Here is a 23,278-nt window from a genome sequence, read left to right as displayed (position 1 = left end):
GCCCTGTGGGTAAGAGGTCCCTCTACATGGGTGTGTGGGGCTGTGGCGCAGGGGCGGAGCTTGGTTGTGAGAAACCTGGAGGGGTGGCTGGAACCGAAGCTGATGACCCGCTAGCTACAGTTGCGAGGCGGGGCTTCGGTGGAAGGGGAGGCGCTCTGTTGCAAAAGGCAGGGCTATTAGATAAGGGAGGAGTTTTGTTAGAAGGGACTGGCCTGGGTTACCAGCTAGCAGGGGCATGGCTATAAAACAGCGGCAGAACTGTGTTGCGGGTTGGGGGAGTGGGTAGTGGATGAAGGTGTGGGGCTCTAGGCTAAGGGGCAGTGTTCCTTAGTAGGGTGACACCTAGGTCCTGGGTGTCTAGGGACGCAGACGGTGTCCTGGGATGTGGTTGTTGTATGAGTTGGGGCTGTGTCTCTGGGCTTGAATGGGGTTTCATCTAAAAGCATGGAATTCTGGAGCCTTCAGGGACTTGTGAGGGGCATGGCGATAGAATAGGAACAAACAGCCAGGTGTGGTGGCTCATGCCTGTAATCCTAGCACTTTGAGGGGCCAAGGCGGGAGGAACACTTGAGCCCAGGAGTTTCAGACCAGCCTGGACAACATAATGAGACCCCCGTCTCTACGTTTTTTCTTTCTTTCTTTCTTTCTTTCTTTCTTTCTTTCTTTCTTTCTTTTTTCTTTCTTTCTTCCTTCCTTCCTTCCTTCCTTCCTTCCTTCCTTCCTTCCTTCCTTCCTTCTTTCTTTCTTTCTTTCTTTTTTTTTTTTTTAAATTAGCCAGGCGTGGTAGCATGAGCCTGTAGTCCCAAGTACCCAGGAGGTTGAGGTGAGAGGATTGCTTGAGCCTGGGAGGTCGGTAGGCTGCCGTGGGCCATGATTGCACCATAGCTCTCCACTCTGGGCGAGAAGGCGAGACTCTGTTTCTCTCTCTTTTTTCTTAATTTTTTTTTTTTAATAGATACGAGGTCTCACTATGCTTCCCAGGCTGGTCTAGAACTCCTGGACTCATGCGATCCTCCAGTCTTGGCCTCCCAAAGTGCTGGGATTTCAGGCGTGAGCCACCGCACCTGGCACAGACCCTCTCTCATAAATACATAAATACATAAATATCCAAGCGCTGTGGCGAGACCCCGTCTCTACAAAAAGAATTTTAAAAACTCAAAGAGCATTAGCCGGGCATAGTGGCGGGCACCTGTAGTCCCACTTACTCAGGAGGCTGAGGCAGGAGAATCCCTTGAACCCAGGAGGTGGAGGTTGCAGTAAACCAAGATCGCACGACTGCACTCCAGCCTGGGCGACAGAGCGAGACTCCGTCTCAAAAACAACAACAACAAAAGCAAAAAAAAAAAAAAAGAGTAGGAACCAACGCTGTTGGAAGTGAGCTATAAACATGGGGAAGATCACTGGGGCAGGGCGGAGCTTAATTGTAATGGGCGTGGCTCTGGGTAGGGACCATAAAGGGAAGCAGTGAGGCAGAGGCAGCGAGGGGTGTGACAGAGGATTTTTTTTTTTAGACGAAGTCTCGCTCCCTCACCCAGACTGGAGTGCAGTGGCACGATCTCGGCTCGCTGCAGCCTCCGCCTCCCGGGTTCAAATGATTCTCCTGCCTCAGCCTCCCGAGTAGCTGGACTCGCCGGAGCGCGCTGCCACGCCTGGCTAATTTTTGTATTTTTAGTAGAGAGAGTGTTTTGCCTTGCTGGCCAGGCTGATCTCGAACTCCTCGCCTCAAGTGAACCACCCACCTCGGCCTCCCAAAGTGCTGGGATTACAGGCGTGAGCCACCGTGCTCAGGCAGCCATGGATTAGCGGAAAAACATTGGTGGACGAGAGAGGGATCCAATGCTAGGGCCAGGGCTGTGGCTATGGGCTAGGAGGGCGGGGCTTCATGATGAGGGGGCGTAGTTGTCAGGTTGGAAGTTGGGCGCCTGTGGAAGGGGCAGAGCCAGGGACGTGAATAAGCCTTGAAGGGATGTGACTCTTGAAAGGGTCTGGCTATGGGACGGGGCAGAGCTTCTTTAGAAGGACTGAATCCTGCGTCTTAGTTGAAATGAGAAGAGGATAGCCTGATCCTGGACACGTAGGGGGCGTGGCCATGGGAGGCGGCTTCTTTGGAAGGGGCGGGGCCGAGGGAGCCATGCTCCTGTCTGTCCAGACCCCCGATCGCCCACCGCCCCTGTCGTCCTAGCCCAGGCCCACGCGCGGCCGCATGCGGATCCACTCACTGGAGAACGTGGACAAGGCGCTGCAGTTTCTGAAGGAGCAGCGCGTGCACCTGGAGAACGTGGGTTCGCATGACATCGTGGATGGGAATCACCGGCTGACGCTGGGGCTGGTCTGGACCATCATCCTGCGCTTCCAGGTGACCCTCGAGTGGCCCCTGCCAAGCCCTGCAACAGTAGGATTTAGGAAGGCGTTCCCCCACCATTTACCCATTCATTCATTCCTTCCAATAATATCCTTTTTTTTTTTTTTTTTTTTTTGAGATGGAATCTGTCTCTGTGGCCCAGGCTGGAGTGCTGTGGCGTGATCTCTGCTCACTGCAGCCCCATCTACCGGGTTCACGCGATTCTCCTGCCTCAGCCTCCTGAGTAGCTGGGACTACAGGCGCCCGCCACCAGGCCCGGCTAATTTTTTGTATTTTTAGTAGAGACGGGGTTTCACCGTGTTAGCCAGGATGGTCTCGATCTCCTGACCTTGTGATCCGCCCGTCTTGGCCTCCCAAAGTGCTGGGATTACAGGCTTGAGCCACCGCACCCGGCCAGTAATATCCTAATATGCTGGAATCCTATTCCAGGTGGTAGGGATGAAAATAATGATGAAAGTAATTGTCATATCACCATCATCACGATAATCATGTTGTATCCACCCTGTTCCAAACACTGTTCTAAGCACTTGACATTTAATACACATAGCAACCCCATAAATTAGACACTATTTATTAGCCCATTTTGCCAGTGAGGAAATGGAAGCCCAGATAGGAGGTGTCATCTGCCCAGAATCACACATAGCTGGGTGTTGGAGTTGAAATTAGAATCCAGGCAATCTTAATCCAGTATAGAGACAAATAGACAAAGATGTGCCTTTTAGGAGCTTACATTGTGGTGAGAAGAACAATGAATAATAGTAGAGACAGTGTTTTGCCATGTTGACTAGGCTGGTCTCGAACTCCTCACCTCAAGTGATCCACCCGCCTCAGCCTCCCAAAGTGCTGGGATTACAGGCATGAGCCACTGTGCCTGGGCAGCCACAGGCTTAATGGCAAAACACTGGTGGATGAGAGAGGGATCCAATGCATAATGATGCATAATAAATACAGAAATATTTAAAGAAGACATGTATGGAAAAAGGACCAGTTCTAGTTAGAGAAGAAGTGTAAAAAGCTATGCAGGGCCAGGTGAAGTGGCCTGTAATCCCAGCACTTTGGGAGGCTGAGGTGGGAGGAACACTGAGGCCAGGAGTGTGAGACCAGGCTGGCCAACTTAAAGAGACCTTTAACATTTTTAAAAAATTAGCTGGGCATGGTGGTGGTGCGTGCCTGTGGTCCCAGCTACTCAGGAGGCTGAGGCAGGAGAATCGCTTGAACCTGGGAGGCGGAGGTTGCAGTGAGCTGAGATCACACCATTGCGCTGTAGCCTGGGCAATAAGAGCGAAACCCCACCTCAAAAAGAAAAGAAAGAAAAGAGCCAGGCGCGGTGGCTCACGCCTGTAATCCCAGCACTCTGGGAGGCTGAGGCGGGTGGATCACGAAGTCAGGAGATCAAGACCATTCTAGCTAACACGGTGAAATCCCGTCTCTACTAAAAATACAAAAAATTAGCTGGGCATGGTGGTGGGCGCCTGTAGTCCCAGCTACTCGGGAGGCTGAGGCAGGAGAATGGCGTGAATCCGGGAGGTGGAGCTTGCAGTGAGCCTAGATTGCGCCACCGCACTCCAGCCTAGGCGACAGAGCAAGACTCCATCTCAAAAAAAAAAAAAGAAAGAAAAGAAAGAAAAAATAAAGAGAAAGAAAGAAAGAGAGAGAGAGGGAAGGAGGGAGGGAGGGAAGGGAGGGAGGGAGGGAGGAAGGAAGGAAGGAAGAAGGAAGGAAGGAAGGGAAGAAGGAAGGGAAGAAGGAAGGAAAGAAAGATCCCTCTGGGTTGGAGGTGTTCACCAACACTGGGAGCCAGGAGCCCAGGGAGGAGGATGAAGTTGGATCAGGGTGGGACTATATGGAGGCAAAAGGGGGCAGGGCTGGGGAGACACTCAGGGAGTGGAGCAGACAGGCCTTATGGGAGGGGAGAGGGAGAGGGTGTCCAGGGGAAGACTCAGAGCTCTGACCTGGGGACTAGAGGATGATGGGGCTGCCCTGAGACAGGGACAGGTAGAAGGAGCAGGTTTGAGGAACACCCTGAGGGCCAGTTTGAAATGGGTCCAGTGGTTATGGGTCCAGGACATTGGAGAGCTGGGGGACATCTGGGAGTCCACTGGGTCCTGGGCATGGAGCTCAGGGGACAAAGAGACACTGGAGACAGGTACGGACACTGTCAGTACAAAATTGAGGAATGAGATCATGAGAGTGGGAGATCACTGCTGGCAGCTGGAGCCTTGCAGTACGGGCTGGGACCTCCTTGGAAGGGTCTTGGTTCTTTCCCTTGAAACCCACATCCCAAACCTAGTTCCTAAATCCAGGACCCAAGTCTCAGATATCCACCTTAGGCTCTAGAATCCACTCTAGATTCTAGGCCATTCAGAACTTTATCAAACACTACTAAGTGAGATACAACAGTGCACAAAACAGGTAAACATCCCTGTGGTCCTGGAGCTTTTACATTTTAGTGGGGAAAGCAGTAAATCTGATGAAAAGATTAAATGTATAGGCTGTGGTAAATGCTAAGAAGATAATAAAACAGGGAAGGGGATATGAAATTTGAGTGTGTGATGAGATTTAAAATCAAATGGTCAGTGAAGGCCTTACAGAGAAGGTCACATTTGAGTAAAGACCTGAAGGAGGTTGGAGCCATGTAGGACTTGGGGAAAGGATGTTCCAGTTAGAGGGAACAGCCAGTGCTAAAGGACCAAGGAGGGAGAATGCTCGTGATTCAGGGAAGAGGACAGCAGGTATGGAGTGGAGTGAGCTGTTGAAGATGAGGTCATCAATTTACTGAAGGGAGATCATGGGAACTTTCAATTTTACCTTGAATGAAACAGAGATACGGAGGGTGTTGATAAGAGGAGCAAGGATCTGATTTGAGAGTTCGCAGGGTCCCTCTCTCTGCCATGTGGGTAACAGATTGTGGATGCAGGAGTGGGGAGATCAGCATGAAGGCCACCACACTAGCCTGGGCAGGAGATAGCAGTGGCTTAGACCGAGAAAGTGGCCCAGATGCTCAGTTTGGAGGCTTCCTTGGAAACTGAGACCTGAGTCCTAACTGCTCCCATCATTGTGGATGTCCTGGCCCACTCCAGAACTTATCCTCACACTACTGAACCCCGACTCCAAGCTAGAAGCTGCCTCCCCCATCTCATCTGTCACCTGCCACTCTCTCTGGTAGCAGATGGTGAGTGGGGGGTGTCTCCAAGCCTCAAGCTCTCCAGGCCCTGGTAGCCATTTTTTGTATCTTCACAGATTCAAGTCATCAAAATTGAGACTGAGGACAACAGAGAGACACGCTCAGCCAAGGATGCTCTGCTCTTGTGGTGTCAGATGAAGACAGCTGGGTAAGCACCCCCACCACCTTCCTTAGGAGGTTAGGCAAGTGGTCCCCTAACCTCTGCAGTTCCTTCCCAGACAAGAGCTCAAGAGGCAGCCCATGTCTTCAGAGTCAAAAAGTTACATCTGAAGCTAACCAACTGGTAAATAAAATATATCCACTTCTCCGGCCTTGACTAATAATCCTTCCTAACATGCTGGAAGGACTGGTTCAAATGTATTTATTTACTTAGAGACAGGGTCTTGCTCTGTCACCCGGGCTGGAGTGCAGTGGCATGATCATAGCTCACTGAAGCCTTGACCTCCTAGGTTCCAGTGATCCTCCCTTCTCAGCCTCCTAAGTAGCTGGGACCACTGCACCCCACCCAGTTTCAAATGTAGAACTCTTGGCCTCACTGGGCACAGTGTCTCATGCCTATCACTTTGGGAGAATGAGATGGAAAGATTACTTGAGGCTAGGGCTTTGAGACCAGCCTAGGCAACATAGCAAGACCCCATCTCTACAAAAAGTTGGTTTGTTGTTGTTGTTGGACACATGTCTATAGTCGTAGCTTCTCAGGTTCTCAGGAGGCTGAGATGGGAGGATTATTTGAGTCCAGGAGTTCAAGGGTACAGTGAGCTACAATCATGCTACTGCACTCCAGCCTAGGCTACAGAGCAAGACCCTGTCTGGAAAATAAATAACAAACAAATAAATAAATAAAAATAAAATAGAGCTCTTGGACTCCTCAGAGACCAATGCTGGAAAGAGGTGAACTGTCCCCAGCCTGCTCTCTTCTCTCTGTCCCCCATCTCATTTCATCCTACATTTCAAGAGCTCTCACATTCACCTATGTGGACCTTCAGCGCTATGTCTAAGCTCAGGCCACCCTCTCCCGCTATGAGCATCACCCTTCTGCCTCACAGGGCATACACAGGAAAGTTCAAAGTCCTGGGTCCCTTCAGCGTGGCTGAGCTGGTGGCGGGGTGGAGTGCAGGCTCTACTGGGCAGGTTCCCTTGGGCCCCCAACTCTCTGCCCTGTAGGGAGCAGTAAGACCTGAAACTCAATTGTCCTCTGTAGAGCAGCCCCTAGGAGGATGGAGGGAGGGGCAGGTATGGGATGGAGGTGGGCTTCTCTGACTCTCATCCTTCTGGGCTGTCTGTCTTGCAAGGGAGATCATGGGGACTTTTGCCATCTGTTTCTCCATGTGTCTGTCTATCTCTATGTCTGCTTTTCCTTGTACTTACCTCTTTTCAACTCCCTCCTTCTCTCCTTTCCTCCTTCCCTTTTCTCTTCCTTCATGTCTCCTTTCTCTCTCCTCTCCTTTCTCTCCCCATCTCCGTCTATATCTTGCTCTCTCCCTGTCTTGTTATCGCTCTGCTTCCTCCTTCTCTCCTTCCCTCTCTTCTCTCTTCTTTCTTTTGCTTCTTTTTCCTCTCTTCTCCTGCTATCTATCTATCTATCTATCTTCTATCAATCTATATATCTATCATCTATCAACCTCTATCTATCTATCTATCTATCTATCTATCTATCTATCTATCTATCTCCTATCTATCTATCATCTATGTATCTACCTATCTCTCTCTCTAACCACCCAACACCCACCCACCCATATATCTCTTGATGTTCTACCCCCTCTCTCTCACCTTCCTTCCCTATCATTCGGTCTCCCTCTTTTTCCCTCTTTCTTCCCTCCTAACTCTCCCCATCTCTGCCTCCATTTCTCCCTTCACACTTCCAGTTACCCTGAGGTAAACATCCAGAATTTCACCACCAGTTGGCGGGACGGCTTGGCCTTCAATGCCCTCATTCACCGGCACAGGTACCACTTGGCATGGGGCAGCCCAGCCCTGCCCTGCACCCTCCCATATCCCCGCAGCTGCACACCTGTACGTGTACGTGTGTAGATGGCACACACAGACATAAAGACCTATCCCTTCACCTCTACACGCACATACACTTTTCTTTCCCTTCACACACATGTCCTGCACATTTACACACAGGAGCACCCACACAGGCTCCTGCCCAGGCCACATACCCTGTGCACACATGGGCACACACAAGCCCTCGCACAGATGTGTGCACACACACAGATACCCACACATGTGCACAGCCTGCCCACAGGATAGGAAGCTCGGTCCCCTGTCACTGTCCATGTTGCTATGTACCCAGCACCTCCTCCTATCAGAAGATGCTTTCTCGGGCCGGGCACGGTGGCTCACGCTTGTAATCCCCGCACTTTGGGAGGCTGAGGCGGGCGGATCACCTGATGTCAGGAGTTCAAGACCAGCCTGGCCAACATGGCAAAACCCCATTTCTACTAAAAAAAAAAAAAAAAATTAGCCAGGCGTAGTGGTGCACCCCTGTAATCCCAGCTACCGGGGAGGCTGAGGCAGGAGAATCGCTTGAACCTAGGAGGTGGAGGTTGCAATGAGCCAAGATTGTGCCACTGCACTCCAGCATGGACAACAGTCAGACTCCACCCCTACCCCCACCCAAAAGAAAAGAAAAGAAAAGAAAATGCTTCCTCAAAGTGAGCCCTTAGAGTCCCCGTCCCTGTACACCCACGGATTGATAACTTGGGGCCTGCCATTGAAATGGCAGAGGATCAGACACCCACACAAATTATACACACATCATCATTGTCCACATGACATATCGGGGAAACTGAGTCTCAGGTGCAGGAAGGGGCTTGTGGTGGTGTAGCAGAAGCCAGAATCCAGCTTTTTCTGCTGCGGACACCTGTCCACTCACAATCCCTGCCTCTTACACCTACACACACTCGTACACACATGGGGAAACCCAGACCCACCTCCATACACAGATACTCAGAAGCTGCACCAGGGTCATCCTCACACTAGGTGACATTCTCTCAGTGTTTTCTATGCACAGGAACTGTTCTAAGTGCTTCCCACTAAAGCATTCGATAGTCAATGTATCCATTCAATGTGTCCGATCCACCTGTGGGCAGGTACTATTTTTATTTCTTTATTTATTTTGAGGGTGAGTCTCACTCTGTCTCCCAGGCTGGAGTGCAGTGGCACAATCTCAGCTCACTGTAACCTCTGCTTCCCAGATTCAAGCGATTCTCCTGCCTCAGCCTCCTGAGTAGCTAGGATTACAGGCGCCCGCCACCACACCCGGATAATTGTTTTATTTTTAGTAGAGATGAGGTTTCACCATGTTGGCCAGGCTGGTCTTGAACTCCTGACCTCAGGTGATCCACCCACCTCGGCCTCCCAAGTAGCTGGGATTACAGGCGTGTGCCACCATGCCTGGCTAATTTTGTATGTTTACTGGAGATGGAGTTTCACCATTTGGGCCAGGCTGGTTTCAAACTCCTGACCTCAAGTGATCTGCCTGATTCAGCCTCCCAAAGTGCTGGGATTACAGGCATGAGCCACTATGCCTGGCCGGCAGGTACTATTATTATCTCCATTTTAGAAGAAATCAAAGCACAGAGAAACGCAGTAGCTCACCCAGAGTGACACAACCAGGATGTGATCAAGCTGGGGCTCAAGCTCTGATGAACTGGCTCTGGTCCCCACACTTCTAACCACTGCATAACACCACATAAGAACCCCCAAAGTAAGCATATATATGTCCACTGGTACATGTGTCCTGGCCAGGCACAGTGGCTCACACCTGTAATCCCGGCACTTTGGGAAGCCTAGGCATGTGGATCACTTGGGGTCAGGAGTTCGAGACCAGCCTGGCCAACATGGTGAAACCCTGTCTCTACTAAAAATATAAAAATTAGTGGAATTAGCAGGGCGTGGTGGTGCACATCTGTAATCCCAGCTACTTGGGAGGCCGAGGCAGGAGAATTGCTTGAACCCTGGAGACGGAGGTTGCAGTGAGCCGAGATCGCACTCCTGCACTCTAGCCTGGGTGACAGAGTGAGACTGCATCTCAAAAAAAAAAAAAGAAAAAAGAAAAGAAGTACATGTGTCCTTACACAACACACATAAGGGCTGTACACACTCGTATTGTCATAGGACTTCACAGAGACATACACAGGCATGCACCATGTGAGCTCACCTCTTCCAAGCACACTCAGGCTGGCCTACCCATTCGTCTGTGTGCACAGGCCGGCCCAGCTCCAAATGCACACTCACACACACATTCCCGGGAACCCACAGAGACATGCCTGCGTCCATCACATTCACATCATGGCTAAATGCTGCACAGCACACACAGCGTGCCCCTTGGCTAGACTGTGCCCTTGTGCCCCTTGCCCTGGGTGGCGCTCAGACAAGGGTGACTTCTTCCCTGCTTGCCTGCCGGCTCTGGAGCCTGCCTGCTGCCTGCCTGCTCTGTGCCCCTGCCCAGGCCCGATCTCGTGGACTTCAGCAAACTCACCAAGTCCAACGCCAACTACAACCTGCAGAAAGCCTTCCGCACAGCTGAGCAGCACCTGGGGCTGGCCAGGCTGCTGGATCCTGAAGGTGAGTCTCGTGCGGGCCCAGCCCGGACTTCCTCTTGGGGGACTCCCAACCCCAATGCCATGTCAAACTCAACTCCATGCCACCCCAGCACCATCCCAAATCCTGAGGTCTCTCCAAATCCCAACTCTCTCCTCAGCCTCCTCCCTTTCTGCCTCCCCTTCCTCCTGTGCGATCCCTCCCACGTTCCATCCTCACACCTCTTCCTCTCTCATCCTCAACCCTGTCCCAAAGTAACCCCTCCTCTTCCCCATTCGCAATTTCCTCCCATCCCCAACACCCTCCCCAACCCCGCTTTCAACCATCTCCCCCAAAACCAACTCCCAGTCCCCTACCCCAGCCCCAAACCCAATGGCACCTCCAACGCCATCGCCACCCCTAATGCCACCCATTTTCAAGTGTCTCCATCCCCACATCTTCAGCTCCAGCTCCATTCCTATCCCTGCCCTAATCCATTTCCAACCTCATTTCGCCCTAGCCCATCCCCATGTCTACCTCTCCTACAACTCCATCCTCATCCTCAGCTGCTTTTCCTTTTCCAATCTATCCCTAACCCCATCCCTGACTTCAGCCTCAGCCCCAATCCAGGATCAGCCCTAACACCCATCTCCCGTTCCGAATCAAAGCTGCTCCCTTCCTCTGAGCTCTACTGTCTGCCAAATACCTGGCTGGGAACTTTATCAGAGCTATTCACTTTCATCTTCACGCTGACCTGGTTAGAGAGAATTTATCAACCCTGTTTTATTTTATTTTATGTATGTATGTATGTATGTATGTATTTATTGAGACAGAGTCTGGCTCTGTTGCCCAGGCTGGAGTGCAGTGGCATGATCTTGGCTCATTGCAACCTCAGCCTCCCAGGCTCAAGTGATTCTCCCATCTCAGCCTCCCAAGTAGCTGGGACTACAAGCGTGTGCCATCACACCTGGCTAATTTTTGTATATTTAGTAGAGATGGGGTTTCACCATGTTGCCCAGGCTGGTCTCAAACTTCTGACCTCAGGTGATCTGCCCACTTCAGCCTCCTAAACTGTTGGAATTATAGGTGTGAGTCACTGCACCTGGCCATTTTATTTTACTTATTTGTTTTTATTCACTTATTTATTATTCTTATATTTATTTATTTATTTTTTGAGACAGAGTCTTGTTCTGTCACAGACTGGCGTGCAGTGGCGGCGATCCCAGCTCACTGCAACCTCCACCTCCCAGGTTCAAGTGATTCTCCTGCCTCAGCCTCCCAAGTAACTGGGACTACAGGTGCATGCCACCAAACCTGGCTATTTTTTTTATATTTTTAGCGGAGACGGGGTTTCACCATTGTTGGCCAGGCTAGTCTCAAACTCCTGACCTCAAGTGATCTGCTCGCCTCATCCTCCCAAAAAGCTGGGATTACAGGCATGAGCTACCGCACCTGGCCTACTTATTTATTTTTTTATCCAACTGAATTTAATATTTAAACCCTGTTTAATTATTATTATTATTTTTGAGACAGGATCTCACTGTGTTGCCCAGACTGGAGTGCAGTGGTCTGATCTTGGCTCACTGAAGCTTCAACCTTCTGTGCTCAAGCAATCCTTCCACCTCAGCCTCCTGAGTAGCTGGGGCTATAGGTGTGCACCACCATGCTCAGCTAATTTTTGATTTTTTTTTTTTTTTTTAGAGATGGGGTCTCACTATGTTGCCCAGGCTGGTCTCAAACTCCTGGACTCAAGCGATCCTCCCACCTTGACCTCCCAAAGTGCCTGGGATTACAGGCCTGAGTCACATTCCTGGCTTAACCTGTCTTCTAAAGTGATGAGAATGACAGCTCAGGGATGTGACGTCACTTGCCCAGCATCACACTGAAAATCAGGAAAGCAGACCTTATGGCTCCAGAATTCATGGTTTTAATCAGTCCTCTACCCTGCCTCTTATGGCTGTATCCTATGCTCAGTGCCTGGTACATAGTAGGTGCTAATGGATGTCAGATGGACAATGCAGTGAAGAATAAAGGCCAGGTATACTGTTGTGCATCCAATGGGTAAATTAAAATGATATCAATCAGGCATGGTGATGGCTCATGCCTGTAATCCCAGCACTTTAGGAGGTTAAGGCAAGAGGATCGCTTGAGGCCAGAAGTTCAGGACCAGCCTGGGCAACACAGCGAAATCCCATCTCTACAAAAAAAAAAAAAAGAAAGAAAGAAAGAAAAAAAAGAAAAAAAAAAAAAAAAAAAAGAAAGAAACGAAAAATCTTAGCTGAGCATGGTGGCACACACCTGTAGTCCTAGCTACACAGGAGGCCAAGGCAGGAGGATCACTTTAGCCCAGGAGTTTCAGCTGCAGTGAGCTCTGATTGCAACACTGCACTCCAGATCCCGACTCAAAAAGCAAAAACAACAACCAATGAAAATGATGTTAGAATTTGTTGAGCTTCCCCTCTGTGCCAGGCTGGTCTTTCTAATACTTACATTGTTCCCAGGAGGCAGGAACCATGATCATCTTTATTATAACAATGGGGAAACTGAGGCTCAGAGAAGCCAGATGATTTTCTAAGGACATGCAGTAAGTGTTGAACTGGGATTCAAGTGGATGCTGCCCCCAAAGCCTGTTTCTTGACATCAAGCCTCGTGCACCATTTGTAAGCTAACCAAATTTTTATTTAGCATCTACTGTGTGCCGGGGAAGGCAGAACAGTGGTAACTAAGACAGGCATATGGCCGGGCATAGTGGCCCATGCCTATAGTCCTAGCACTATGGGAGGCTGAGGCAGGAGGATTGTTTCAGCCCAAGAGTTCAAGATCAGCCTGGGCAACACAATGAGACCCTGTCTCTATTTTATAAAAAAGAAAAAGTCTATTAAAAAAAAATTACAAAAACTTAGCTGGGCGTGGTGGTGCGTGCCTGTAATCTCAGCTACTTGGGAGGCTGAGGCATGAGAATCGCTTGAACCTGGGAGGCAGAGGTTGCAGTAGGTCAAGATCACGCGATTGTGCTCCAGCCGGGGCGACAGCTTGAGACTCTGCCTCAAAAAGAAAAGAAAAGAAAGGAAAAGAAAATAATAGAATAAAAGAAAATAAAATAGGCATAGTTTTATCCTCATGAAGCTCGAGCTCTAGATAATGACATAATCACGTAAGTGAGTAGGTAATTACAAATTGTGATACATTCTGGGAAGGACATCATAAGATGCTAAGAGGAGAATAACATGAGGATTACCAACTATAGACACAGTGAACACGGAGGCTTGTCTAAGGACATTTGAGGTGAGCCAGGCATGGTGGTGCACACCTTTAGTTCTGCCTACTCAGGAGGCTGAGGTGGGAGGATTGCTTGAACCTAGGAGTTTGAGGCTGCAGTGACCTATGATTGCACCACTGTGCTTCAGCCTGGACAACAGAGCCAGAGCCAGACTCCATCTCTTGAAAAAAAAAAAGTAAAAAGTTGAGTTGAGTTCTGAAGCATAAGCGGGAATTAGGAACACAGAAGAGGAACAGTGCTCCAGACAGTGAGAACAACACATGCAAAGGCCCTGAGGTGGAAGGTAGAATGGTGTGTTCAAGAAACAAGTGTAGGCTGGGCATGGTGGCTCACATCTGTAATCCCAGCACTTTGGGAGGCCGAGGTGGGCGGATCGCCTGAGGTCAGGAGTTCGAGACCAGCCTGACCAACAGGGTGAAGCCCTGTCTCTGCTAAAAATACAAAATTAGCCAGGTATGGTGGCGCATGCCTGTAACCCCAGCTACTTGGGAGACTGAGACAGGAGAATCGCTTGAACCTGGGAGGTGGAGGTTACAGTGAGGCAAGATCATGCCATTGCACTCCAGCCTGGGCAACAAGAGCAAAACTCCATCTTAAAAAAAAAGAAAAGAAAAGTATAGCTATTTCTCTATGGTGGTTTATATGTGTCAGGCACTATTTAATCCCAGGAGGTAGATTTCTATTTGACAAAACATGAGGAACAGAGAGGCTAATTATCTTGCCCAAGGTCACACAGCTAGTGAGAGTGGCTTCTCCATCCCTCCACCCAATACCTTCAAGCACTCTGTCAAAGTGCCTACTGTCTTGTTTCCCACTCCCTCTTCCCTCCAGATGTGAACATGGAGGCTCCAGATGAGAAGTCCATCATCACCTACGTAGTCTCTTTCTACCACTATTTCTCCAAGATGAAGGCTCTGGCTGTGGAGGGGAAGCGTATCGGGAAGGTATAAGGAGCCAAGGAGTGGGTGAGTGGGAAGCTGGGAGCTGGCGGCAGGCGTGGGTGGGATGAGGCTGACCCCCACTTCCTCTGCTGTGTCAGGTCTTGGACCAGGTGTTGGAGGTGGGTAAGATCATAGAACGCTACGAGGAGCTGGCGGCCGAGCTGCTGGCCTGGATTCACCGCACCGTGGGCCTCATCAGCAACCAGAAATTTGCCAACTCCTTAAGTGGGGTGCAGCAGCAACTCCAGGCTTTCACGGCCTATTGCACGCTGGAGAAGCCTGTCAAGTGAGGCCCAGCTCTGGAGGGAGGGTGGGAAGGGGTGGCATGACGGCAGGGCTCCTGAGCTCATGCCCCTTCAGGTTCCAGGAGAAGGGGAACCTAGAGGTGCTGCTCTTCAGCATCCAGAGCAAACTGCGTGCCTGCAACCGTCGCCTCTTTGTGCCTCGGGAGGGCTGTGGCATCTGGGATATTGACAAGGTAAGGCCACGGATGCAGGGGAGAGGTGGAGTTGCACTGTGGAGTTGTATAGGTTGCACACTGCTCAAGGGAGTCATTCACATTGTAGGCATGATGGGTTAGATATTCATTCTGACAGTTTTTCAGTAGTAAAGTGTCATAAAGAAGCAACATGTTTTCCGATTTGCATGAAGTTGCCATAATGCTATGAGTGGCCTCGGACTAAGTCAAGACCATTAAACTGTGGGGAGCTGTCAGAGTCTGACTGCCTCCTCCCATCTCCTGCAGGCATGGGGTGAGCTGGAGAAGGCTGAGCATGAGCGGGAGGCTGCCCTACGGGCTGAGCTGATTCGGCAGGAGAAGCTGGAACTACTGGCACAGAGGTTTGACCACAAGGTGGCTATGAGAGAGAGCTGGCTGAATGAGAACCAGCGTCTGGTCTCCCAGGTACAAGGCGTAGGGCTTGGCTCCGGGGGAAAGGGAGGGAGAGCGGGGCTGATGGTCCTGGGACCAAAGAGGGAGACTTGATCTCCTAGGCAACAGGGAAGAGTTAGATTCGTTTCCTGGTGATAAATGAGGACGGGAAGGGAGACTTGGTCTTCTAAGTCATTGTTGGGTGAGGGGAATGGGCCAGATCTCCAGGGTAATGGGAGAGTGAGGCTGGTCTTCAGGGTAACTAGAAAGGGCAGAATTAGTCTCTTCAGCAATAGGGGGAGTGTTTTAAATGACAAGAGAGGTTGTATCTTGTGTCTAGGGTAACTCAAGAGGATAGAATTGGTTTCCTAAGTAACAGAGTCAGGTAAACCTGGTCCCTAATCTCCAGGACAGGGGAAGCATGGGCCTGTTTCCTGAGTAACAAGTTTAAGGTTAGAGATGTAACAGGAGGGTGGGACTTGTTTCCAGGGTAACTGGAGAGAGTGGGGCTGGTCTCCAGGGAAACGGGAAAGTGGGGTTGGTCTCTAGGGCAACAGAGGAGGTGGGTCTGTTCTCCAGGGTAACTGGGGAAGATTGGATTGGTCTCCAGGACAACAGGGGAGGGTGGGGTTGATCTCCAGGGTAACTGGAGAGGGTGGCACTGGTCTCCAGGGCTACAAGGGAGGATGGGGCTGGTCTCCAAGGTAACTGTGGAAGATGGGCTGATCTCCAGGGCAACAGGGGAGGGGAGTTGGTCTTTAGAGTAACTGTGGAGGGTGGCGCTGGTCTCCAGGGTAACAAGGGAGGGTGGGGTTGGTCTCCAAGGTAACAGTGGAGGGTGGGGCTGGTCTCCAGGTTACCTGGGTAACAGGGGAGGGCGGGGCTGGTCTCCAGGATAACTAGGGAGGGCAGGGCCGGTCTCCAAGGTAATGGAGGGGGAGTCCCCAGGGTCACACAGGGTCAAGGTAACAGGTGGACTGCTGAGGCAGCATGGGTGAGTGTCTGGCTCACTGCCCCAGGACAACTTTGGGTATGAGTTGCCCGCAGTGGAGGCAGCCATGAAGAAACACGAAGCGATCGAGGCAGACATTGCAGCCTACGAGGAGCGGGTACAGGGTGTGGCGGAGCTGGCCCAGGCATTGGCGGCCGAAGGCTACTACGATATCCGGCGGGTGGCAGCCCAGCGTGACAGCGTCCTGCGCCAGTGGGCCCTGCTAACTGGGCTTGTGGGTGCCCGGCGGACACGGCTCGAGCAGAACCTGGCCCTGCAGAAGGTCTTCCAGGAGATGGTGTACATGGTGGACTGGATGGAGGAGATGCAGGTGCCAGGCGGGGGCCGCGGATGCGGGTGGATTTGCCAGGAGGGAGGGGAGGATACAGACGCTGAAAGCGTTGACAGACAGCTGGAGCTGGAGAGGGAAGGGCAGAGATAGAAGAAGATAAAGAGAAAGCCAGGAAGACAAAAAGAGAGAACGAGAGAGAGAGTGAGAGAAAGATACAGAGATGGACAAGAGAGGCAGACAAAGAAACAGAATGCGAAAGAGACAGAGATGAATAGAGAAATAGAAAAATGTTGGACACGGTGGCTCACACCTGTAATCCCAGCACTCTGGGAGGCCGAGGTGGGCAGATCACTTGAGGTCAGGAGTTTCAGACCAGCCTGGCCAACATGGTGAAACCCCCTGTCTACTAAAAATACAGAACAATTAGCTGGGTGTGGTGGCATGTGCCTGTAGTCCCAGCTATTTGGGAGGCTGAGGTTCAAGAATCGCTTGAATCTAGGAGGCAGAGGCTGCAGTGAGCCAAGATGGTGCCACTGCACTCCAGCCTGGATGACAGAATGTGATTCTGTCTAAAAAAAAAAAAAGAAAGAAAAAAGAGAGAGAAATGAAAAAAGACATGGAGATATAGAGACAGAGTAAGCCAGGGATGCAGACAGAGAGAGTGACAGTTTGAGAGAGAGGGAGAGAAATCAGAGAGACAGAGAGAGGGGGAGGCAGACACAAAGGTGACAATGAAAATCTACATGGCGACAGGAAGATGGGAATCAGTTTGAGAGAGAGAAAGACCTACCAGATCTAGAGAGAGATGAGACAACAAAGATAGAAGCCAGCTGGGCATGGGGGCTTACACCTGCGGTACCAGCACTTTGGGAGGCCTAGGTAGGCAGATTGCTTGAGCCCCAGAGTTTGAGACCAGCCTGGTCAACATAGTGAGATCCTGTCAAAAAACAAACACAAGGCTGGGCGCGGTGGCTCAAGCCTGTAATCCCAGCACTTTGGGAGGCCGAGGCGGGCGGATCACGAGGTCAGGAGATCGAGACCATCCTAGCTAACACGGTGAAACCCCGTCTCTACTAAAAAATACAAAAAAAAAAAAAAAACTAGCCGGGCGAGGTGGCGGGCGCCTGTAGTCCCAGCTACTCAGGAGGCTGAGGCAGGAGAATGGCGTAAACCCGGGAGGCGGAGCTTGCAGTGAGCCGAGATCCGGCCGCCGCACTCCAGCCTGGGCGACAGAGCAAGACTCCGTCTCAAACAAACAAACAAACAAACAAACAAAAAACAACCACAAAAACAAAAACTACCTAGGTGTGGTGGCGTGCCCTTGTAGTCCCAGCTACTCTGAAGTGGGAGGATCGCTTGAGCCCAGGAGGTTGAGGCTGTGTGAGCCATGAGCGAGATCCTGTCTCAAAAAAAAAAAAAAAAAAAAAAAAAAAAAGAAGCCGGTGCGGTGGCTCACACCTGTAATCCCAGCACTTTGGGAGGCCAAGGCAGGTGGATCATCTGAGGTCAGGAGTTCGAGACCAGCCTGACCAACATGGCAAAACCCCATCTCTACTAAAACATCCAAAAATTAGCCGGGCAAGGTACATCCACTCGGGAGGCAGGAGAATCGCTTGAACCCGGGAGGCGGAGCTTGCAGTGAGCCGAGATCCTGCCACTGCGCTCCAGCCTGGGCAACAGAGCTAGACTCTGTCTCAAAAAAAGAAGAAGAGAAAAAAAAAAAAGAATGAAAAGAAGGAAGGAAGGAAGGAAGATACAGACAGAGAGAAAGAGAAAGGGGTAGAAATGTAGAAAGAGAGATGCAGAGAGAGACAGAGACAAAGATGTATAGACAAGAAAGACATGGAAGCAGAGACTGAGCTACTGTGACAGAGACAGAGCCCAGAAATGTAGAGTCCACGAGAGATGGAAACATTCAGAGAGAGACAGGTAGAGAAAGAGGGAGACAGAGACAGAACACCATTGCTAGCTGTGACAGCCAACAACAGACGGGGCTCGGCTTTTTTCTTTCTGATGAGGAAACTGAGGCCCAGGCCACAGAGCTGGTAAGAGGGTCTTGAGGCTGGTCCATATCTCTCCAAGACGGGTCAGAGTCGAGAGTGACAGTGCAGAGCAGCAGGGGCTGGCACAGGCGATGGGGGAGAGGCGAGTGGCCAGGGCAGTGCCAGAGGTGTGCTCAGTGCTGTCCCCGCTTGTAGGTTCAGCTGCTGTCCCCGGAGTGTGGGCAGCACCTGGTGGAGGCAGACGACCTGTTGCAGAAGCATGGACTGCTGGAAGGAGACATTGTGGCCCAGAGCGAGCGGGTGGAGGCACTCAATGCCGCTGCCCTGCGCTTCTCCCAGCTGCAGGGTGAGTCTTGGGGCTGGGGCTGGGGCTGGGGTTGGAGACTCTTGGGACTGTTGCCGATAGAGGCAAGAGTGACTCCTGAGAAAAGAGTGAGCTCCTTGTCCTTGGAGGCATTTAAGCAGAGCCTAAGATCACATTCCATTAAGGAAGTCATGGGGAGAATCAATGCCCTGAATGGCAGGATGGACCACTTGACCTCTTCCTGCTTTAGATTCTGCAGTAATAACCCACATTTATTGAGCACTTGTTATGTGCCAAGCCCTTCACAGATTGCTCTCAACGAATACCATTTAAAAAGACCTGTGTGTTGGCTGGGTATGGTGGCTCACACCTGTAATCCTAGCAGTCTGGGAGGCCTAGGCGGGTGGATCACCTGAGGTCAGGAGTTCAAGACCAGCCTGACCAACATGGTGAAACCCCGTCTCTACTAAAAATACAAAAAACAATTAGCCAGGCATGGTGGCATGTGCCTGTAATCCTAGCTACCTGGAAGCCTGAGGCAGGAGAATCGCTGGATCCCCAGGTAGTGGAGGCTGCAGTGAGCTGAGATCCCGCCACTGGCACTCCAGCCTGGGCAACAGAGCAAGACTTCCTCTCAAAAAATAAATAAATAAAATGAAATAAAATAAAAAGACCTGTGCAGGCTGGGCACGGTGGCTCATGCCTATAATTCCAACACTTTGGGAGGCCAAGGCAGGAGGATCACTTGAGCCCAGGAATTCAAGACCAGCCTGGCCAACACAGAAAGACCTCATCTCTACCAAAATAAATAAATAAATAAATAAATAAACAAACAAATAAGCCAGCCAGGCACGGTGATACATGCCTGTGGTTGTGGTGCCAGCTACTTGGAGGCTGAGGGAGGAGGCTCACTTGAGGCCAAGAATTGGAGGCTTCAGTGAGCCATGATCATGCCAGTGCACTCCAGCCTGGGTGACACAGTGAGATCCTGTCTCTTAAAAAACAAACAAGAAAACCTGTGCTAAGTAATGTTAATCAGGGCCTGTTTAACTGCAAGTAAAAGAAACTCAGTTCAAATGGCTTAAAGTGAAAAGAGGAGTGGACTGGCTAACGTAACCAAAATGTTCAGGGAAGCCTAGGCAACATGGCAAAACCCTGTCTCTACCAAAAATACAAAAAATTAGCTAGGCATGGTGGTGCATGCCTGTAGTCCCAGCTACTCCAGAGGCTGAGGTGGGAGAATCACCTGAACCTGGGAAGTCAAGGCTGCAGTAAGCCAAGACTGCCACTACACTCCAGCCTGGGCAACTGGACTGAGACCCTGTCACCAAAAAAAAAAAAAAAAGTCTGGAGAAGGGTGGGTTTTACTTCAGGCATGGCTGGATCCAGGTGTGGCTCAAGGGTGCTTTTAGGACTCCATCTGAGACCAGGCATGGTGTCTCATGCTTGTAATTCCAGAGCTTTGGGACGCCAAGATGGGAGGATTGCTTAAGGCCAGGAGTTTTGGGCAACGTAGCGAGACCCCATCTCTATATCAAAAAAGAAAAAGACTCAGGCTAGGCTTGGTGGCTCATGCCTGTAATCCTAACACTTATGTGTTAGGTGTTAGGAAGGCCGAGACAGGCGGATCACTTGAGGTTAGGCTTTGGCCAACATGGTGAAACCCCATCTCTTCTACAAATACAAAAAAAATTAGCCAGGCATAGTGGTGCACACCTGTAATCCTAGCTACTCGGGAGGCTGAGGTGGGAAGATTGCTTGAACCCAGGATGCAGAGGTTTCAGTCAGCCAAGATCGTACCACCAGGCACACTCCAGCCTGGGTGAAGAGTGAGACTCCTTCTCAAAACATAAACAAAAAACTCTATCTCTCTCCTCTGTCTCCATCTCTAGTCTCTGTGTTGGTGTCACTGTCGAGCAGTTCTGCCCCTTGTGGTATAAATCTGGGATCATTCAGCCCTGGGTATACATCCTAACAGGTTATCAGAGCCAATGGGACACAGGCCCCTTTCTCCCAAGAATTCTAACAAAAAGTCTTAGGAGAGCTTGCACTGGTTCACAGTGGATTCCATCATTGCTCAGCCAATCGCTGTGGCCCCAGGGTATGCAGGAATCTAATTGGCCACGTGCATGTGACACACCTATCCCAGGGCCAGGAGTGGGGTCAGCCCATTCCAAAGACTTAGACTGAAAAAGAGGAGAAAGGGACGCCCTTACCAGACACAGGGTCATGGATGCTGATAGGCAAAACCAAGACTGGCTCTAATAAGGTTCTTGTCTTACTTATGTCGATGCCCTCCAGCCAGAGAGCACCAGGAGTCCCTCTGTGGTCAAAGCAAGTTGGGTTTGGTGGCTCTTTACACGCACCATGGGGAGCTGTGGGGCATCTCAGCAAGAAAGTGTGATGGGGGGCCGGGCGCGGTGGCTCACACCTGTAATCCCAGCACTTTGGGAGGCCGAGGCAGGTGGATTCCATGAGGTCAGGAGTTCGAGACCAGCCTGGCCAACATGGTGAAACCCCATCTGTACTGAAAATACAAAAAATTAGCTGGGCGTGGTGACGCGTGCCTGTAATCCCAGCAACCCAGAAGGCTGAGGCAGGAGAATTGCTTGAATCTGGGAGGTGGAAGTTGCCGTGAGCCTAGATTGTGCCACTGCACTCCAGCCTGAGCAACAGAGTGAGACGCCATCTCAAATAAATATATATATATGACTGGGGGCTTATTGTAGGATTTGGGCTTGTGTTAGGTGATTTGGAAGATGATTCAGTGTAGTGAGTTGTGCTGTGGATTGGATGATGTCAGAATATGGGGGTGACTAGGTGATCGGGCATCTTAATCATTTTGATCTAGATGGTGGGAGGAACAGAAGGAGGCTATTGCAGTCATTGGCAGCTGTCATTCATCTTAGCCAGTGAGGGGGATGCATGGTCTTTTTTTTTTTTTTTTTTTTTTTTGAGATGGAGTCTCGCTCTGTCACCCAGGCTGGAGTGCAGTGGCTGGATCTTAGCTCACTGCAAGTTCCGCCTCCCGGGTTTATGCCATTCTCCTGCCTCAGCCTCCCGAGTAGCTGGGACTACAGGTGCCAGCCACCTCGCCTGGCTAGTTTTTTGTATTTTTTAATAGAGACGGGGTTTCATCGTGTTAGCCAGGATGGTCTCCATCTCCTGACCTCGTGATCCACCCGTCTCGGCCTCCCAAAGTGCTAGGATTACAGGCTTGAGCCACTGCGCCCAGCCTGTGGTCATTTTTGTGGTTTGCACAGTGACCTTGATTTTGTCTATGCTCAGGCATGATTATGGAGTGAGCTTGGTTTTGTCCTACTCCATCATGGGCAGAGTGGCCCCATCTGATATGAGTGTTCTGTGAGTTTTTTTTTTTATTATTATTGTTGTTGTTTATTTTATTTATTTATTTTTTTAAGACACTTGATCTCTCTATGTTACCCAGGCTAGTCTTGAACTCCTGGGCTCAAGCAATCCTCTTGCTTCCACCTCCCAGAGTTTTGGGATTACAGGTGGGAGCCACTGTCCCTGGCCATTTCTATGAGATTATTATTTTTATTTATTTTATTTTTTTTGAGATGGAGTTTTGCTGTTGTTGTCCAGGCTGGAGTGCAATGGCGCGATCTCGGCTCACTGCAACCTCTACCTCCTGGGTTCAAGTGACTCTTCTGCCTCAGCCTCCTGAGTAGCTATGATTACGGGCATGCGCCACCATGTCCCGCTAATTTTATATTTTCAGTAGAGACTGGGCTTCTCCATATTGGTCAGGCTGGTCTCAAACTCCTGACCTCAGGTGATCTGCCCGCCTCAGCCTCCCAAAGTGCTGGGATTACAGGTGTGAGGCACCGCGCCCAGCCTGTGAGATTATTTATACTCCTCAGAACACCATGGCTAGCCCTCAGTGCTGATGGCAGTCAGGACTGCTTTTTTTCTTTCTCACTGATGAGGTAACTGAGGCCCAGGCCATGGAGCTGATAAGAGGGTCTTGAGGCTGGTCCGTATGTCTCCGTTAAGATGTTTTCCTGGCCGGGCGCGGTGGCTCAAGCCTGTAATCCCAGCACTTTGGGAGGCCGAGACGGGCGGATCACGAGGTCAGGAGATCGAGACCATCCTGGCTAATACGGTGAAACCCCGTCTCTACTAAAAAATACAAAAAACTAGCCAGGCGACGAGGCGGGCACCTGTAGTCCCAGCTACTGGGGAGGCTGAGACAGGAGAATGGCCTGAACCCGGGAGGCGGAGCTTGCAGTGAGCTGAGATGCGGCCACTGCACTCCAGCCTGGGCGGCAGAGCAAGACTCCGTCTCAAAAAAAAAAAAAAAAAAAAGATGTTTTCCTCCTTTATCCAGAGCCCACAGCCCTTTGGAATCTTGGAGCATTATTAGAAAAGGGAGAACCTGTCTGGCTTGCAGGTTGGTGGGGAAGTTTCTCGCCCTAGCCGACGTGGGTCACATCCTAAATGGAAATGCTGAAGTTTCCCTCCAGGCCCTGGTGTGGACATCCTGACCCTGGCTCAGCCCC

The 23,278-nt window shown here is 50.7% G+C and overlaps 1 protein-coding gene across 4 annotated transcripts in view; it reads left to right on the top strand.

Moving 5' to 3' along the window:
• SPTBN4 (spectrin beta, non-erythrocytic 4) overlaps window positions 1–23,278 on the top strand; it is a 117,578-nt gene that overhangs the window by 27,315 nt on the left and 66,985 nt on the right. For all 4 annotated transcript variants that reach the window (XR_004440579.1, XM_033224963.1, XM_033224965.1 and 1 more), the window contains exons 4-13: window positions 2,183–2,356; window positions 5,603–5,694; window positions 7,412–7,492; window positions 10,003–10,118; window positions 14,185–14,297; window positions 14,393–14,580; window positions 14,655–14,772; window positions 15,040–15,198; window positions 16,185–16,487; window positions 18,647–18,797. Coding sequence is in view for 3 of the 4 variants with exons in the window: in XM_033224963.1 (XP_033080854.1) it covers window positions 2,183–2,356; window positions 5,603–5,694; window positions 7,412–7,492; window positions 10,003–10,118; window positions 14,185–14,297; window positions 14,393–14,580; window positions 14,655–14,772; window positions 15,040–15,198; window positions 16,185–16,487; window positions 18,647–18,797 (1,495 nt within the window). In the remaining variant the exon portion in view is untranslated. The remainder of the gene's footprint in view (window positions 1–2,182; window positions 2,357–5,602; window positions 5,695–7,411; window positions 7,493–10,002; window positions 10,119–14,184; window positions 14,298–14,392; window positions 14,581–14,654; window positions 14,773–15,039; window positions 15,199–16,184; window positions 16,488–18,646; window positions 18,798–23,278) is intronic.

The sequence above is a fragment of the Trachypithecus francoisi genome, unplaced genomic scaffold (genome assembly GCF_009764315.1).
Source record: "Trachypithecus francoisi isolate TF-2019V2 unplaced genomic scaffold, Tfra_2.0 Lachesis_group12, whole genome shotgun sequence".
Lineage (NCBI taxonomy): Eukaryota > Metazoa > Chordata > Mammalia > Primates > Cercopithecidae > Trachypithecus > Trachypithecus francoisi.
This window is presented reverse-complemented; position numbering and strand designations above follow the sequence as displayed.